Source organism: Polypterus senegalus, chromosome 7, assembly GCF_016835505.1.
Source record: "Polypterus senegalus isolate Bchr_013 chromosome 7, ASM1683550v1, whole genome shotgun sequence".
NCBI lineage: Eukaryota > Metazoa > Chordata > Cladistia > Polypteriformes > Polypteridae > Polypterus > Polypterus senegalus.
This window is the reverse complement of record NC_053160.1, coordinates 169,447,050-169,467,187: the sequence shown is the minus strand read 5'-3', so window position 1 is coordinate 169,467,187 and position 20,138 is coordinate 169,447,050. Positions and strand designations below refer to the sequence as shown.

General features: G+C 38.1%; 1 protein-coding gene across 1 annotated transcript in view; it reads right to left on the bottom strand.

The window, feature by feature from the left end:
- Positions 1-318: 318 nt before the first annotated feature.
- The window catches only part of sec24d (SEC24 homolog D, COPII coat complex component), an 83,511-nt gene continuing 63,691 nt past the window's right edge, over positions 319-20,138 (bottom strand). Inside the window, exons 18-23 of the mRNA XM_039759606.1 lie at positions 15,673-15,811; positions 13,045-13,163; positions 10,475-10,654; positions 8,253-8,444; positions 7,057-7,146; positions 319-1,915 (exon numbers count right to left, since the gene is read on the bottom strand). Coding sequence (XP_039615540.1) covers positions 1,775-1,915; positions 7,057-7,146; positions 8,253-8,444; positions 10,475-10,654; positions 13,045-13,163; positions 15,673-15,811 — 861 coding nt within the window. The 3' untranslated portion in view covers positions 319-1,774. The remainder of the gene's footprint in view (positions 1,916-7,056; positions 7,147-8,252; positions 8,445-10,474; positions 10,655-13,044; positions 13,164-15,672; positions 15,812-20,138) is intronic.

Here is a 20,138-nt window from a genome sequence, read left to right as displayed (position 1 = left end):
CCTTCATAATTTGAAACACTTCAATCAGGTCACCTCTTAATCTTGTTTTGCTTAAACTGATCTTTTAATCTTTCTTCCTTATTTATCCCCTGTAGCCCTGGAATCAGCCTAGTCACTTCTCTTGACCTTTTCCAATGCTCTATTAAGTCTATTAGGCACCATTAAAAATGAAATTTATAGTTTTGTATCAAATCATTTTCTGCCAGATATATAGGAACTGCACCTTCCTTAAACATTTTTTAATTCGGTGGAAATCATATATGTAGAAGCCACTGTTTTTTATTCCAGCACAAAGTAATAATGACAACACACTGGCAGTTGTAATGAAGCTCATTTTATTAAATAGAAATGTCAAATTATGAATACTGGAAATGCTGTACAATGTTTTATTTTTTTTAAGAACTTCAAAGATGAGAACATTTGGAGCCAGCCGTATTTTAAGACAAAAATAAGAAACATTTGTTTTAACTGCTTACCCTGTGTAATTTTCATCAGTAACTCAATTAAGCCATTGCTTGGGAATTTTGTAATATAAGCTGAAATTAAAATTTCATGTATTATACTTTGTGGAATAAAAAGGTGCATACTGTTTTACTTTGTTAAACATAAACTATTAATACAATGAAAATTAGTTTTAATGTTTACAATATTGTGGATTATCAAATGGTACTGTAGTCTGTAATGCCAAATGACCCAGTGACCTGGGGATTGCTGATGTTGGCACAGCTTCTATGTGGAGTTTACAGGTCAATCTTCTTGCCTTTATAACAGTATGATACCCTAATAATTTAGTGCCCAACTGTCCGAATGCCAACCCTAAATATTACCAATATGTGCAGTATGTGTGAGTGAGTACACCCTGCAACACACCAGCTTCCTGGTCAAAGTGAAAACTGTTGTGTGTTTGCTATTAGAAGGATCAACTCTGACTTTTCTGCACTCATGGAGATGTGCCAATGAGCCTGAGAATAAATGGATTCAAGTACAAAGTTCTGTGCTAAAAGCGGAAGCCAGCAGAATGACATAACTGGTCATTATAACCACCACATCAAAGAAGGATGATGACAACACAGACCAGGGTGGCACTCGCATAGCCATCATGTCATATATGGCATTTTCTCTTTAGGCCTAAAATAAATAAAGAAGGATAACACAGTGTATATTGAGATTTAGAGATGGAGGTTAGAGTATATTTCTGTGTTTAATTAATGGTACCATGATGGGCTGGCGACCTGTCCAGAAATTGTCCCTGCCTTGTGCCCAATGCTTGCCTGGATAGACTTCAGCTTCTCCATGACCCTGCTGGTTTGGAAGATGGATAGATTGACAGTATTAAACTAATGAAATATATTTCTAAATAAAGTCCCAATTTTTGTGTACAATTGTAGCACTATATGTATAGCATGTAAAGAAAAAGCAAGTGTTTTCTCCATAATCAAACAACAAAAAAATAAACAAAATAATAATTAAGTGTTATCAATAACAAAAATACACTGTATTAAAAGCAGCAATGCCATATAAGCATTTCTAGTTGGTCAAATGGAGTCACCATGAGATAACAATATCCAAGATTATTAATATTTAGGTCACTCTAGGTTAACTGTACAAAGGGCCTGGACTTTGATGAATTATTAAAAAAAAAAAAAAGATATTGTTTGTAAACAAATGCGTTTGATTTGCTGGAATAAAATACTGGCCTTGTTTTACAAAATAGGGCCAAAAGAATAACATCCAATAATGAAAGAATGATTACATGGAAATCGTGTTCTGAGAATTATGTTAGTAGCTGCCGGATCTCTTTGTAAACGTGGCAGAGAAAATCCATATAAGAAGCTCCTCCATATAAGCCTTTGTCTTCAACAAGAAACTGTCGGAAACTCAGTTCTGCCTTCTCTTTTTGCTTCACAAGTGTTAGCTGCAGAAAACAATAATATAGCTGTTAGTATCATGGTGGTCCAAGACAGTAAATATGACACTTTTTATGGCATTCAGAGACACATTACTATAAAGTAAAAAATAAATGAAAATAAAATAAAAAAACTACAGTTCAAATGTTAAACACTGTATTGTTTCAGAGCACACCTTTGTTTAGGTAGATTTAAATAGGACAGTATAGTTTTACATTTATTAGTACACTAAATTTAATTTATTATGTATTGTTTTGAGATTATTATGAGATTGTTTTTCTGTTTTCTTTGGTGATTTTGGTGAACATTTTAATATTGAGCATGGGTAAGACATTTTATAACTTAAAATGTATCCTTCTTCTTATTATTATTATTTTATTTTTTTCATACTTTTCTTTCCTTTTGGATATCTCCTTACTCTCCGAGGTCATCCATGCCACAGAGCTACGACTGGCAAGACTGTGTCTTTATGTCAATTATCAGACTAACAGTTGATTTGTCTTTCTCCTAGAAATCATATTTGTTTGTGTGGCTATTGCAAATGTGATAGATATTGATAATAAACATTACATCTTTTTCCAAATTCTTTAAAAGCACATTCCAAATTCTGCTGATCTACAGTATCCTCAGTTAAATAAGCTCACAATTTTTTTGGATAGTTTTCACATTTTGCCATATTGCTTAAATTTAAACAAAGTACTTGTGTTGCATTTGGAAATGAAGCTACAGTACATCCATCCATTTTCTAACCCTCTGAATCCAAATACAGGGTCACGGGGGTCTGCTGGAACCAATCCCAGCCAACACAGGGCACAATCCTGGGCAGGGTGCCAACCCACCACAGGACACACACAAACACACCCACTAGGGCCAATTTAGAATCGCCAATCCACCTAACCTGCATGTCTTTGGATTGTGGGAGGAAACCCACGCAGACACGGGGAGAATATGCAAACTCCACGCAGGGAGGACCCGGGAAGCGAACTCGGGTCTCCTAACTGCGAGGCAGCAGCGCCACCACTGTGCCACCGTGCTGCCCTCAAGCTACAGAACATGTATTTAAAATGTTAAATGCAAGAAATTCACATTCTAGTTTTGGAAATTTTAACATTGACTTACCTCCAATATCAAATTATTATAAACATCAATTATATGATTTTTCACAGAAAACATTAGAACATTATACAAGAACAAGCCATTCAGCCCAACAAAGCTCGTCAGTCGAGTCGAGTTTTGAAAGTTCTTAACGTCTTACTGTCCACCACACTACCTGGTTGCTTACAGATAGATAGATAGATACTTTATTATTATAAATTATTATTTTTCCAAATTCTGCTGATCTACAGTATCCTCAGTTAAATAAGCTCACAATTTTTTTGGATAGTTTTCACATTTTGCCATATTGCTTAAATTTAAACAAAGTACTTGTGTTACATTTGGAAATGAAGCTACAGTACATGTATTTAAAATGTTAAATGCAAGAAATTCACATTCTAGTTTTGGAAAAACTGTTGAGAGGTTATTACAACTTTGTATTTTCATCTTATACGCATATATAAAGCAGACATGAAAGATTTAGATCTCTTTTTCTGGTTACTAATTAGAGCAGCTGAAAATTGTGGAAGCTCTGACTGAGATGATAGCCACCAGTGGACAGATTGGGAAGGAGCTGACAGACCTCATTAGTGCCATCTTTAATCTTAATTAGCTGTTAACTTCTCACTTTGTCTTTGTGGTGGTGGCTAACCAAAGTGCATTTGAACATCCTGATAAATGGGCAAGAAAAGAAAGACCATAGGTGTAGTTTATTTTGGTTATTTTGAAAAGTAACTTTAAAAATAAAAAAGGGTAAAACCAAAAGTCATGAACCTAAGTTACACATGTGCTGAGTCAAATATATCACCACAATGTAAAATGAGAAATAACAAATTAAGTCCATAAATTAATATGTAACAAAGGCAACACTAATTATTAATTAAATAAATGCCCAATATAAATTGTTTATTCACTTTATTCAAATGTATTCAATTGCTGTTTTCTTGGTTTGACTGTAACTCCCATCCATCCTATTAATGGACAGAGAGCCAAAATAAGAGATTCATAAATGTCAGACTTAATGTCTGTTTGACTGCTTTATGGCAGTATACCAGTAACTAAAACAGCCTACTTTGTAATCCTGTTATGTATCAAAAATAATACAAGTTTAAATAATAGTGTAATATAATTGCAATCCTAAACATTTTTGCATTCATATTATCTAATCATTTCATCAGATAATATCCATCCATTATCCAGCCTGCTATATCCTAACTACAGGGTCACGGGGGTCTGCTGGAGCCAATCCCAGCCAACACAGGGCGCAACGCAGGAAACAAACCCCACCGCAGGGTGCACACACACACACACACACATACACCAAGCAGTGTACCTAACCGGCATGTCTTTGGACTGTGGGAGGAAACCCACGCAGAAACGTGGAGGACATGCAAACTCCACGCAGGGAGGACTCGAGAAGTGAACCTCAGGTCTCCGTAATGTGAGGCAGCAGCACTACCACTGTACCACTGTGCTGCCCTCAGATAATATTAATATGTTAATTTTAGTGGCAGAAATATAGGCAGAAATTCTCAGACGATTCTGCATTTATGGGGTGTATTGATAAGGGGAGTGAGAACCAGTATAGGAGTCAGGTGGAGAACTTTGTTTCTTGGTGCAAAGAAAATTGTCTGCACCTTAACATTAGCAAAATGAAGGAACTGCTTATTGACTTTCACCGCAACAAAGAGCCTCAACACGTGACCCCTATTCAGTTAGTGAATGTTGAGGTGGTCCACTCCTATAAGTATCAATGAAAGGTTGAATAGGTCTCAGAACACAGAGGAACTATAGGAGAAATGGCCGAGCAGCCTCTTTTTCCTTAGGAAGCTGTGTTCCTTTAACTTAGGAAGTGACATCCTCCACATCTTGCACAACTCTGTGATGGCCAGTGCAATTTTTTATGCTGTAGTGTGCTGGGCTGGTAACATAACTTCATGAGAGGCCCACCGGATTAATAAGGTGATTAAAAGAGCAGGCTCAGTTATGGGACACACTCTGGACCCCCTGGAGGTCGTAGCAAACGAGGGAATTAAAACAGAACTGAGTGCCGTTATGAACAATGCTATAGATCCTCTCTCTGACACACTACCATGGAGGACTTTCAGCCAATTCATTATTCAGCAGAAGTGGGTCAAGAAACAATATGGGGGCTCCTTTATACCAACATCAATGGCGCCTCACTGGGACTGCCAAGTAAGAAGTTGTCTCTTGTTTCTTTTTAAGTTTTTCTTCCTTTTTAGTAATTCTGGTCTGTGTTCAGACCATGGTATGGTTTTACATTGCCCGGCCGGGATGCCCAGGAGGACGTGAGGAGGGCTTGTGCCTCCTCCAGACCGCAAGGGGGCGTCCGTCCTGGTTCTGTTGGGGGCCACGGGTCGAGGGCATGGAAGCCCTACCCTGTAGGGGCCCGTGGTCCCCTCCAGGCGGCGCCACGATGCCGGTTTATCCTGTGTGGTCCTCGGCCGGGGCTGGAGCCCGGCCGGGACGCTTTGGAGGACCAGAGGAGGCGTGTGCCTCCTCCAGATTGAGTGGGGCGTCCGTCCTGGTTATGCAGGGGCCTCGGGTAGGGGGCTTTGAAGCCCAGCCCTGTAGGGACCCGTGGCCACCGCCAGGCGGCGCCCCAGTGCCTAATTGTCCCTGGAGCCCAGCACTTCCGCCACACCAGGAAATGCTGGGGGGAAGACTTTATGTGGCGCCCGGAGAGCTGCCAGGAGGACAGCCGACACTTCCGCCACGCTGGGGCGTGGCTAAGGAGGGGATACCGGGAACACCTGGGGCTCATCCGGGACCATTATATAAGGGGCCGCCTCCCTCCAGTCATTGGTGGATGTCGGGAGGAAGCAGACAGAGGTGGAGAGAGAGGACGGGAGGCGGCCAGGAAGGCACAGAGACTGTGGGCCTGGACATTGGGGAAATCGGTGCAAGAAGGCACTGGGGGTGCACGTGAGCAAAAACTGTAAATAATAGTATTGTAAATAAACGGTGTGTGGGTGAAAATATGTTGTCCGTGTGTCTGTGCCAGGGCCAGCGTTCACAACATATACAGTATATTTATGTATTTATTTATTGAAAGAGCTTCTGTAAAAAGCCAAATTTCCCCCTGTGGACAAATAAAGTTCTATCTATCTATATAGAGGTAGGGCAGTTGCGCCAAGGCCAATAGGACTAAAGACCCCACGGTTATTGCATGGCTGATGTTTTTTGCAACAGCTCTTTACTAAGGTGCATGTCTACTTGACATAAATGAATAGGTAAATTGTGTGACCATTTCCACAACTCCATAAAACTTAATTATGATTATTGAGCCTTTATGTATGCGTCTTATTGATGGTGGTCATTTTTAAATTGAATGTAATCTAATTTAACATGAATGGGCATTTAATTAAATTTTTTGGTCTAGAGCCCATTACATTCTAACTCATGCTATTCAACATTCATGTTTCTGCTTTGTTTAGTTGTATTTCTAGAATGATACGTAGTTTAGACTGGCTTATATAGCATACATGCTTTAAGGTATGTACATTCATTACATTGCTGTCTTCTGGCATTTTTTAAAAGTGTTAATGTAGCATAAGAAGTGCACACCCCAAAACTACACACTTTAATAATAATAAGTGCTTTCCTAATCTACCCAAAGTGTTTTACATTGACAGGGGGGAACCACTTCAACCACAATAAATCAAACTTTTGATACAATTCTGCGCAAGTGTGGAAAAGTCATTTTAAAAGTGTTAATACAACAAAAAAATAAAAGTACTAATCCACACAAAGGGTGCAATGGCAATGTAAATAAGAATTTTAAAAAAGCAAACACTAATTGAGTGTTGAGGAGTTATTTTTAGGTAAAATGCAAGAGAGATTTATATATTCATCATTCACAAGGTTTAATAATATTCTTCTTTAATTATAATAGTAATTACTCTTCTTAAGTTTCTAGACGTAAATGCATTGACTTCTTTTTGAAAAGAATATACTCAGAATTACATTAAATAAAACAAATACTGTACACATCTACTGTATATTTAAATGAGCTGATATTGGTATGGTTTACCTTCATTGAGTAAGGCCTTTGGTGACTGACCGTATCAATGATAGACCTCAGCTTCCTTGAGTATGGATTGTCAATAACTGGTAGGGTTGTCTGCAAAAGAAGAAGTCAAATAATCTTATACGTTGACTGCGGTTCATAACAGTGGAAGCATACTACAGGGCTGTGAATGTTATTGTTAAAAGACAAGGTTAGAGAAGAACCAAGGCACCTTCGGTGCCATACCTTAATAAGTCATAAGCCATTAAGTGGGGTTCAGCATCCTCAGTTCTGGTAATGAGACCTCTGAAAAGTGTAGAAGCCATTTTAGCTTTCATCTTTACAAGTGAAAGTTCTTTCGAGAATTAGGACTGCTAAGCACAATATATATGATCTCTATGGCATATCCCACAAAAATCTTTCTTGGCATGAAGGTGGCATCTGCCCCACAAGCAGATGTCTACTGGAGGCAATGGATGCTACTTGTGAAGACATCACAGTGGAAGCACACCAAGGGTGGATGCGGAATTCAAGAAAATTCTTCCCCATCTGCCTTGGAAGATAAGACATCAGATGTGATGGTGATGAAGTGTTGTAGCCAAACAGAGAAGACAGGCTGGATGCTGAGATAGCTTGAAATTATATCTGCATTGTATTTACTGAACAGGACTTCAATTTTTTTTTCTTATTTGGAAGTTATATGAATGTAGACTGAATTTTTGTTGAATATACCTGCGTATATTTTATATTGGCAAAATAAATAGTGTGCCTTGTTTTGGTTCAAATACATAGCATTTTGGGGGGTTACCTATGCATTGGTCAAGTGTGCTTTCTTTATGGGGACAATATTTTACTGATGACGTATTTTGTGTGTTTTGGTACATGTCAATGTTTTGGTCATTTAACATTTTGGAAAATGAATCTTAGTGATTAAGAACTGTAATTGATAGGTAGAATGAATGGAAAGACAAAGTGAGAGCCATCTTTGAGCTGATAAAGTAAGGATAAAAGAAATGGTTTTCTTATCTGCATTGGCAAATGTCATATGGATCTACAAATTACAACAGATATGCTTTCTGCGATGTATTCTATAGAACACAGCGGCTGACTAACATTGTGGTAAATGAAACAAAATAAATACACTGAAGAAATATTTTATGACAACAGACAAACTTTTTGATTTCTGGATTCAGCCAGCACACTTAAATCTTTATACTTACCACTTCTGAATTGATATGTGCAAAAGAAGGCACATTAAAGACGCCCTGAATGATTTCTGGTGGGGAAGCCAGCCCCAGCCATAGGAACATGTTTCGTCCATTTTCCAAAAGGTAAATTCCTCCATTTGTTAAGCGCTCTTCTGAGCAACGGACTGAAGTAGGTAGCAAATCACTGTTGACATCCATGTTGTGCTGCAAAGTGAATGGACACATTTCAAAACAATATCAAGATTGATTGATAGATTAATCAACCGCTTTAACAACACTAGTGTGGAAACTGCATAACCACATGAGCTATACAGCAGGCCACCAAAAACAGAATATGACATGATTATCACAAGAGAGATGAAATGAAATGTGAAAAATGACATATCTTCTATAACAAATAGCAAAACAACAGAGAACCCTGTACAAATTCTAAACAAAATCACGGTAACAAAAGTAAAGAACTAAATGCATAAACAAAAACTGGGACAAAAAACTTACACATGCAGAAATGAATGAATACGAACAATTGATTTTTGTTTTTCATTGTTGTTCTAATTTTTCATGTGTTTATCATTTTTGAGTTTAAGACAGTTTTTGAAAGGACGACATGGTGTTGCAGTGGTAGTTCTGCAGTAGTAGGGAGAGCAGGCTTCGTGACCTGGTCCTCCTTGCATGAAATTTGCATGTTGTCCGCATGGGTTTTCTCTGGGTGCTTTGCTTTCCTCACACAGTCCTAAGACACGCAGGTTAGGTGGATTGGAAACACTGAAATGGCCTTAGAGTGTGTGTGGTATGTGCTTGTGTTCACGCTGCGATGGACGACTGTCCTGTCCGGGGTTTTTTCCTACCTTGCCCCCTATACTTGCCGAGATAGACTCCAACCCCCCTGCGACACTACTGAGGTTTAAGTGGGCTTAGAAAACAGGATGGTACAATTATTTTGTATTTTTTGGTCTATTACTTGTTTTATGTTCATAAATATCTGTATAATGTTTTCACATTATATATAATGTATGTCCTTTACTCACCCTCTTATATTTGTATATTTAAGTTTTTTGTTCATTAATATTGTTTTTGTTATAATTTTTGTCTTTTTCATTTTTTTGGTTCCAAGTTCTGATACGTATTCACTGCTATTTTGCCATTCTACCAAGTTTGTGTTTTGAGTTCATATTATTTATTCACATACCTCACTTCACCTACCTTAAGATTATTATGTAGGTTGTTTGTTTTTAGTTGGCTTGCTCTACAACACATGATACAAGTAAATACCACCACTCTGCCTGATATAATGAAATAAACATTCATATTAAGCTTGACTAATAATCTTATTGGGGAAAATCTATCCATCCATTATCCAACCCGCTATATCCTAACTACAGGGTAACGGGGGTCTGCTGGAGCCAATCCCAGCCAACACAGGGCGCAAGGCAGGAAACAAACCCCAGGCAGGGCGCCAGCCCACCGCAAGGCACACACACACCCACCAAGCACACACCAGGGACAATTTAGGATCACCAATGCAATCCTAACCTGCATGTCTTTGGACTGTGGGAGGAAACCCACGTAGACACGGGGAGAACATGCAAACTCCACGCAGGGAGGACCCGGGAAGCAAACCTGGGTCTCCTAACTGCGAGGCAGCCGTGCTACCCACTGCGCCACGTGCCGCCCCATTGGGGAAAATATAATATAATATATATTGTTTTCAATTTCAGCTCTGTTTCAGGAGTACGACACATTTATACATACTGTAAGTGCCCAAATTACATTAAACACAATGTGCATAAACCTTATAACTGAGATATGATCATTTGGTGTGGAGGAGAAGAAAACAGAAACGCCAATAACATTCCTGATGAAATAAACTCCTAGAGAGTTTGTGATTAGTTAGACAAAATTAAAGTTCTGACTGTCTAAAATGTATCTGTACACAAAGTGAAAGGACCTGATGTACTGTAACTGTCAGCATTTTTGTGTTTGTTCTTTACAAAAGGATGCTTTATGATTAATTTTGCAAACTATCCAGCATAAAAAATACCAACATTAAAGTAATTTCAGTACATTCAAATCTATAGAATATTAAATGGTATTTCTTGAGGCATTAAAATGTACAGCTCCTTTCTAAAACATTTCCACAAATTCTCATAAATAGCATTGTCTTCACAGTATCCCCCACTCTAACCTGTATGGCGTTCGCACTCTCACATTACATTCACACAGTTTTCACTTACAAGTGGTATGATTCTTGGGTAGAAAAAGGCTTGAGATTCAGCAACATCCATTGATAACACCAGCTGTCTCTGATAAGCTCTCTCGTCAGTGGCAATTTCTGTGTTTCCTACTAGAGCTGAACTTTTCAGTAAGCAGTTCATATAAACTGGTAACACTTTCATAGTGTCTGGCAGAATTAACTAAGAAAATAAGAGAAACATTTACAACAGTTAACAGTTATTCACCATTTTCATAATCTGCTTTTCCCGACATAAAAATGCATATGCAATATAATTATCAGCCATTAATTTACCATTTGTTTGTTATGTGTTTAGCAAACAATGCTATACACATTTACTTGGAGCCAATTAGGAGATACCAAAGGCTCTGACACAGTCGCTTCCATAAGTGAAACTCAACCAGATCTCTTAAACAGAACCTCAAATTAGGGAGAATATGCATAGCTGCACACAGAACTCACAATAGTTGTGACTCAGAAAAAGAACTATACATTTTTGAAATGGTAACATCTACCAGCTGCTTCACTACTAAATGTCCTAAGCGACCAAATACGTTTAATTACATATCAATTCATATATATGGTCTAAAAATTGGACTGGACTGCCAATACTGATGCTCTATGTAAGAAAGCTCAGAGCAGACTATACTTTCTGAGAAGGCTGGCATCCTTCAACATCTGCAGTAAGATGCTGCAGATGTTCTACCAGACGGTTGTGGCGAGTGCCCTCTTCTACGAGGTGGTGTGCTGGGGAGGCACCATAAAGAAGAAGGACGCCTCATGCCTGGACAAATTGGTGAGGAAGGCAGGCTCTATTGTAGGCACGGAGCTGGACAGTTTGACATCCGTGGCAGAGCGACGGGCGCTGAGCAGACTCCTGTCAGTCATGGAGAATCCACTGCATCCATTGAACAGGATCATCTCCAGACAGAGGAGCAGCTTCAGCGACAGACTGCTGTCACTGTCCTGTTCCACTAACAGACTGAGGAGATCGTTCCTCCCTCACACTATGTGACTCTTCAATTCCACCCGGGGGAGTAAATGCGAACATTAATTTTATTTTAATTCTTTTCATTTTTATTACTATTTAATTTAATATTGTTTCTTTGTATCAGTATACTGCTGCTGGATTATGTGAATTTCCCCTTGGGATTAATAAAGTATCTATCTATCTATCTATCTATCTATCTATCTATCTATCTAAATGAGAGAAAACCCATGTTCAGTCAGTACTATACTTATAAATAAAGGTAAAGTTTCTTAAATAAAAATATAGAAATGCAGTTTGCCAAATACAGTTAAAATCAAATTAAGTGTCATTTTGACTAAAAGAAATATTTTACTTGTCAATCTTTATTTTGTATAAAATAATTTATACTAAACACCAAGACATTTTTTTATTGATACAATGTATTTCATATGTCACATACCTGAAGTACAGTAAATAAATACACTTTAAAAATGGCCCACATTAACAGAAAGCACTGAGGGACTTTAAAAAGATCTTGTGAGAATGCACTGACTGTTTAAAAGAGTAAAAGAGGTTAGACAGTAAAGAGCAGCATAGTCAGCAGGAAAAGGATTATCCTGAGGAACAGATGTTCTAAACCGTGGCAAAGGAGATTAGTTTTCACTTTGACACATCGTTTTTATTTTAAGTTAATAATGTGGAAATCCAATGCACACCAATGAAAGCAATGTTTCAGGTTCCAGGTGTACCATTATTCTGTAAGAATGATACTATTTCTACACAGCAACTGCTATTCGTTCAAAAGGTATTAGGATGGTGTGGATTTTCTTTGATTTCTAATCTGTTTAGAAAGTAAAGGACAATTTTTGTCTCCTGAAAAAAAAATAATAATACAATCTCTTTCTTCAAACATTTGGTTTGTAAACTAATAGACAAATATTTTACGTATCATATGGTTTAAAATCTGAAACAATAATGATTTGACATGAAAAAGACAAGTCTGTTGCACCTGCCTGCTCAATCCTTGTAAGGCGTTTTTTAGACTAGCGTGAATGTCATGCTCTTTATTACATAAGCCGGTAGTCATCACCACCAGCATCAGCCATCTGCTACTAGAGGTGTTGTCATTCTGAAGAGTTTAGTAAAAGTTATTATCTAACATGACACTCCAGTTAAACCAATCCTTTTTTACTGTATTCTGCCCACTTTGAAAATAATTATGTTGCCACTAATCATACAAGTCATTAGGCTATTTAAGAAAATGACTCTCATTGGCCACTGTTAAAGAAATGTGTCATTAAGTCTTGCAAGTACCAAGTTAAAGATTTAAAAATCTGCTACAATAGAAAGTTTGGAAAGCTTGGACCCCTTCACAAGTAAAATAACCTGTTTTTCCAATTACTGTTTCGTCCACAGCATCAAGGAAGCATGCTTTACATTTTTTTGCGTAATAAAACAATTTAAAAAAATCTATAACTGATTAGACTAATCACTATGTTGTTTCCTCATTTTCTAAAAATATTGAATAAGCAATAAATAATGCATTGTAAAGTAAAGCACTATTCAAAGACTGACGAGCAGTCTACCTTATTAGCTCTTACCTGAGTGACTGCCGAGGGAGTGGCACAACACTTCTTGTAACAGGCCAGCATGTGTGCAGTCTGATTTACAAGTATTTCTCTTACAGTTTTTATAGGCTGAGTAAGTATGGCTTTGTAAGCTAAAGGTTAAAAAGAACAACATAAGTGAAAAAGGTGCAATGCATATACTACTTTACGAATATAAAAATATATGATAAGAGAATATATTCTTACAGGAGTTGCTAATGGTGCTTTTAGCAGAAGTGCTATTAATATTAGCATATATCAATCAATCAATCAACATTTATTTATATAGCACATATTCATACAAAAAAATGTAGCTCAAAGTGCTTTACAAAATGAATAGAAAAATAGAAGACACAATAAAAAATAAACATAAGTCAACATTAATTAACATAGAATAAGTAAGGTCCGATGGCCAGGGTGGACAGAAAAACAAAAAAAACAAAAAAAAACTCCAAAAGCTGGAGAAAAAAAATAAAATCTGTAGGGGTTCCAGACCACGAGACCGCCCAGTCCCCTCTGGGCATTCTACCTAACATAAATCAAACAGTCCTCTTTGGATTTAGGGTTTTAATGGAAGGACCTGATGATGATGGTCACGTAGACTTCTGGCTTTCAGTCCATCAATCATCTTTCATCCCTAATTGGCTCTCTGTCACCACTTCACCACCTAATACCTAATGTGCATTGAGGGTATTGACGCAAGAATAGCTGTCATTGCATCATCCAGTTTGGTGCTACACAATGGTGGTAGCTTAAGTGCTCCGAGTAGCAAGAAAGGTGCTAGCTAGATAACTATTATTCCCATCTATATATTTTTTATATATCCACACATACACATCTATAGCCTTCTGTCTCTGTCTACAGTATATGTGTGTATATATACACACAAGCACGCATTCCCCTCAAATGGTAAACATACAAAAGTAAATGTATGTAATCAGTTGACATGAATGCGTTTTTTTTTGTTAGTCATCTTAGGTAAAGTTGCTTCTCACCAAATCTCTTCAACATGAAAGCCACCAGCACAGGATGACTAAGCCCAGTCAAGTGTAGGGCAGCTCAGAGGCCGCAGTCAAACTTCAGAGAAAAATCAAAACTCTTAGGGGCGGAGGGCACAGTGGCCCACTCGTGGAGAGAGTAACCGGGTCCTGCTTTGCACAGCCACTTAATAATGTAACACCATCCATTATCTTTCTAAATGTACTCTGCTGTTACTAAAGATATGCACTACTACGCCATAATGGGTTTTATTCAGTATATTTGAACACATTGCTAGGAGTAACAACTCAAGGCGTGTGGGGATCACCCTGAATGTGTAACTTCACCACAATAAAATGCTCCTACCCCTTATGATGGCCACAAAAGGAAGGCGACATAACATCACAAACTCCAACTCCACCTAACTCACTGTAGGAGTTACCAGCACTTAACTGGACTGCAACAGACTGAAATTAAGAACCAACACGGACTGAGTCTGCCCACTCGCGTAGTCTGGAATTGCCAGCCAAACAGGACCTGCAAATTCTCAACCCTGCTTTATGGAACTCAGGGTCCTGGTATGTGAAGTCACCCGCTCAGTCGCCACCAGTGACTCACAGATCAGTGAATCACTCCATCTGTGAAAGTAATGGGAATACCGTTCTCAAAAAAAAAAACGGAGTCGTCGGGCTTCTGTGCAGCACACGCGGCTCTACAATGCGATTCTCGCTCCCTGATGGTCGAATACTGAGGGATAAAAAACAAAAAAACAACCCACCGGGTAAAATGTCACTTCCACTAAAAGCTATGAAAAGGCAATGAAAGTCCGAATGATGGGACGTGCGAATATATACACATACAGACTTTAAATCTGTTATATTAAGATAGGATTATTATAGTAATATTTTCAGTTACAGTATAGGCTTCACCTTACGTAATTTGTATCAACATCATGAATGTATCCTTTAATTTAAAGGGGCATAAAAACAAAAGTAAGGAGTACGTCAGATAACCCAATTTGTGATTTATATCCAATGATATGAAGTTCAGCATTTTAATGCATTCTTGTTTTTCATGGTGCCCGAGAGTGGTGACATATTGCATGTTGGTCAGTCACGCAAGTAAGACTTTTACTGTACTCTGTACACATGACACTGCCACTACTACTGCCTGCTCCAAATCAGGTTTAAAAGAGAGTATCCCACAAGCACTGGGCACAAGACAGCAAGCGACCCTGGATGGGGTACCAGTTCATCACAGGACCAACAAGCACACAATTTATTAATAAATGATGTTTACAGCATTAAAAAGTATAAATTCTAAGATGTATACAAATTAAGTAAAATTCTTTACAAAACCTAATGAGTTCATTATTTTGGAGCAATGTGTTCCATTTCTTGTTTGACACTTCTTGGGTACTTTTTAATAGGTGTGACCAGCATTTATTAGAAAACGCTGTTTCTCTATTTAAATACTTTGTGTTTCTTGGTTTTCATCCTTTTAAATTTGGCTAGATTTGTCCATCAGATGTTTGCAACTTTTATTATAAGTCCATCTTTCGGTACAGGTTAGGTCAGTTTATACTGCAACTGCCATGCACATTACACAAGGGTGAACAGATTAAATATAATAAAAAATATGTACCAGACTTTGCAAAGAAATTAACGAGGGCATCTGTCTCACAGCTCTTGTACAAATCTGCAAGTTGAGAACTACAGTTGAGACTTAAATTATGAATGCGAAGTCGTCTCTGCCCACCAACTGTTGTATAAAGCAAGGCACACTGGAAAGCAGAAGAAAAACAAACACAAAAGTTAATTTTTTAATTATTCTGACACAAGAGCATAAAATAATATTTGCACTAATTCAGAGTGTCTTGACTTCACTTTAGCTGGAGTCACACTACACAACATTTCTAGTGATTTGAGTTGTAGCCTTCATTTACATAATCATGGCACAAGTCTGTGACTGGCAATCATGCAGCAAGACACCCCAGCCAAACTCAACCTTAGCACTCTGCGAAAAAATGCTCAGACTGTTCTTCTGCATCAGACACAGCAGTTGAAATGTATGAGGCAATGACAAAAATAAACATAAACGTTACACCGATAATAATTTCTAGGAAGATAAACAACTAATTTACAATTTATAATTTCGTTTCGTTATTAATGCGTTCTTGCTCTGCGCAGAAAACATCCCCACCTATTACTTTGGTACTGGTTTTCGTAGAGTAATTATATTAAACTAATAATTAGAACACAGCTTATCAGTGCGTCTATACTATATTCTTGTCTAGTTGATGCTTATAAATGTATATAAAAATTTGTGCTGTTTCTTTATATATGAATACATCTATGCAAAATGTATCTTAATTTTTCTCTATATGTCATTTTAATTTTCTATTTAAATAGTTTAACATATTCAGATATGTTGGAGGGTGGCAAATTGAAGCCCGAACTCGAGCTACGCAACTGTCAAAGGGGCTTCCTTTTGTCATAGGTCCTAGGGACAGACTCCTGTGTTCAAGAGTTGGCCACAATGAGTTCATATGCAGAAATGCAGTGCATACAATGCAGCACAAGCAAAGAAAAAAAGCAGGTGTTCTGGACCACATATAAGAATTTTACTGTACCCCGTACGTGTGACAATACTACGAACATAAAGGAAGAGAGGCTTCTCTGTCTGAGGTCATGAGTTTGTCAGAACACAAGGACAAGGACAGAATAGAAAAGGATGGGCCGAGACTCTGGCTGAATTTACCATACAGGAAAAAACATTTGTGGAACCACCAGCACTGTCAGGTAGTATGTTAACTGATTGTGAAAACGTGGTGAGCTCACGATTGTTTGGAAATATTTGAAACCATACTGAGAAGTTGTGTAATCCATCACCCCGTACAATTCCTAGTCATGTTAAGTGTGACATGTTCTCTGATTTGAGGTCCTCTACTTTGCCTTGGGTGTTTAAGGCTGTATAAATCCAAATGATGAAGGCTACTATGCGTTACATGTTTGTATAGTCAAACAAGCACAGGATACATATAAGTGATGTATTCCTTATATCAAATCCAGTTCACCTTATTCTTGAGAAACTATACACATATCATTTGGTATATACGTCTCCAAGAATAGTTCTGTTGAAAAGATATAAGAACTTGACGCTTAGAGCTGTGGATAGCGGTCAATGAAGCATACAACTTCAGCTTGTCCAATAGATAACGTGCTAGCTTCATAGTGATAGAAGTGCATTAAATATTGAATCTGTCTTGGGTCCACATAAGTAATAATGAAGTAAAATAAAAGTTATTGTGCTCTGCAAATGAACAAAGCATACTTGAGAATACTTGTCATGAGTGGTAGACCGTATGTAGGGACATTGGCCATCCAAGAATTCAAAATGTTTTTAGGGTGAAGATCCAAATGAGATGTGCCATGCAGTATTTGACTTTTTGATAAAAACTTATCTGTAGCATTTTTTGGTATTACAGTTTTTCTCAATCGGTTTGACACATTTCACTCACAACTGTTCATCAAATCCTCACAGCAATAATGCATGTGGTCACAGCACACTCACACTTCTCTTCTTTTTTTTTTAAATGTTTACTATGATGACTCTGAAAAAGCTCTGCCCAAGAATTCCAATGTGCTTTGACTGTCGGTTTTATGCACAAATGGCAGATAAAGAAACCTTAACCTTAACCTCTTTGTTGTTTTACAAGCTGCAAATGCTGAGGCACATATTGGCCAACTCTAAACACATTCTTCATTGTGAAGTGCGTTTCTCATTCGACTCTGAGAAACTCATCACAACAGTTTAAGGTTTAAGGTTTCTTTATTTAGTGATGTTTACACAAGAAAACATGAAATTTGCCTTCTCAGTTGCATCTGATAACAGATAGAATGAAATAAAACAGACAAATAGAAACAAGAAAGGTTAAGGTAAGGCAGTTAGATAATACATATTTACACCAAAAAAAAGGTTACAGGATATATATCAAAACCTTAATCATTATCTCCAATATTTCTTATTGAAAAGTCGTATGGCACTAGGAAGAAAGGAGTCCCTGGAGCGATTTGTGTGGGTTTTCAAAGCGACTATCCTTCCTGATTTACTGAACTTTAGTCCTACATGTAATGGATGACTGTCATCAGTTGAGATGATTTCCAGTTTCTTTAACATTGCCCTCTGCCACACACACGCTAGTCAAATCATCTACATCAGCCCCAATAACTTTAGCTGCATACTTCATAATCTGCTGGAGCTTTTTTGAGTTTTGCTTTGTCAGACTATTAAACCAGGCAATGAAAATGAAAGTATTCACAGACTGGATCAGACTGCGATAGAAGGACAACATGAGGTCCTTGTCTACTTTAAATAGTTTGAGTTTATGGTAGGAGAAAAAAGCGCTGGTTGCATTTAGAAAATATTTTTTTTGTATTTGTATTCCAGTTAAGATTGTTACCTAGGTAAGTTCCTAAGTATTTATATTCAGTTACTATTTCTACCTCCTCTCCCAGAACTACAATAGGTGAACATACAGATTTCTGTCTCTTAAGATCAAATATCATTTCTTTGGTCTTTACATTCAGAGTGAGAGAGTTTTTATTGCACCAGTTTACCATCCAGTCCACATGTCCATAGTGGCTTTCATCCTCCCCAGATATGCGTCCTATGAGCCTGGTGTCATCTGCATACTTAATAATGGAGCAGTGGTCATTGTTCTGTCTCAGGTCACTTGTGTACAGAGTAAACAGTAATGGTGATAAGACAACACCCCTGCGGACTTCCTGTGTTTGAATGAATGACTATTGAAAAAGTGTCCTGAACTTTAACTGTCTGTGAACGGTTTAAAAGAAAGTTCTGAATCCATAGTGTAATAAATGGGTTTACATTCATACTGTTCAATTTCCCAATCAGTATATGAGGCTGTATGGTATTGAACGCTGAAGAAAAATCCAAAAATACTGCCAATATGAACCAGGCTGATCAAGAAAGGTGTAGATTTGATGTAAGATAACAAGCAGAGCATCTTCCATACTTCTGTTTGCACAATAAGCAAATTGATTGTTGTCTTGAAAAGACCGTCTCTGTCATTAAAATGTTTTTCACCAAATGTTCAAAGCATTTCATTGGAATCGATGTAAGTGCCACTGGTCTGTAGTCATTTAAACAGCTTGGCCTAGAAACCTTAGATACAGGGGTAATGATTAATTGTTTCCACAGATTAGGTACAATACCACAGGTCAGAGACCAGTTAAAAAGCAAATCAAAAACTGGAGAGAGCTGTTTATGGCGCTTTTCCACTGCATAGTACGGCACGACACGGTTCAGTTCAGCTCACTTTTGGGGGGTTTTCCACTGGGAACAGTACCTGGTACCTGGTCCTTTTTTTAGTACCACCTCAGCCGAGGTTCCAAGCTCGCTGAACCGTTACCAAAACGTGACGTGTAAACTCTGCTGGTCACTGATTGGCCGGAGAAAATCGTCGTTACTGCGTCACTGAACTTGCGACACGAGACACAACAGACCCGCTAGATTTTTAGCACAGCCAGCGAAGGTTCGGACGCACCATTTTGTTTTAACCAAAAATGGCTGTTTCGTGGTCTATTGAGGAATTACAGGCGTTCCTCGTTGGTAGCGAGGAGCGGATCCAGCGAGAGCTGGATGGGGCAGCGGAATTAAAAGTTTTCAGGAGGTCGGCGCAACTATAACGACGCGTGAATAATCCGCCCACTCTAAAGCGGTACTAAACTGCAGTCGAAACCGAGCCGAACTGAGCCGAACCAAGGTGAGCTGTACTGAACCGTGCTGTGCCGTACTATGCAGTGGAAAAGCGCCATTAGAGTAAGACTTTAAGAGCCGACCTGATATGCCGTCTGGTCCATTGCATTTGTTTTGGCCTACTGCACGCCCTTCTCCACTTCAGTTAAACTGAACCCCATCACAGCAGAATTCCTGGTGTTTTTATAAAGCATCTCCTTTATTTCTGTATTTTGGATGCTGAAATCACTTGTTTCAAATCTGGCAAAAAAGTTCTTCAGTTCATCTGCTAAAAGCTTGTGGTCTTTGTCAGCTGGAAAATTCCCATTCTTTTTAGAGCCCAGTCCTGT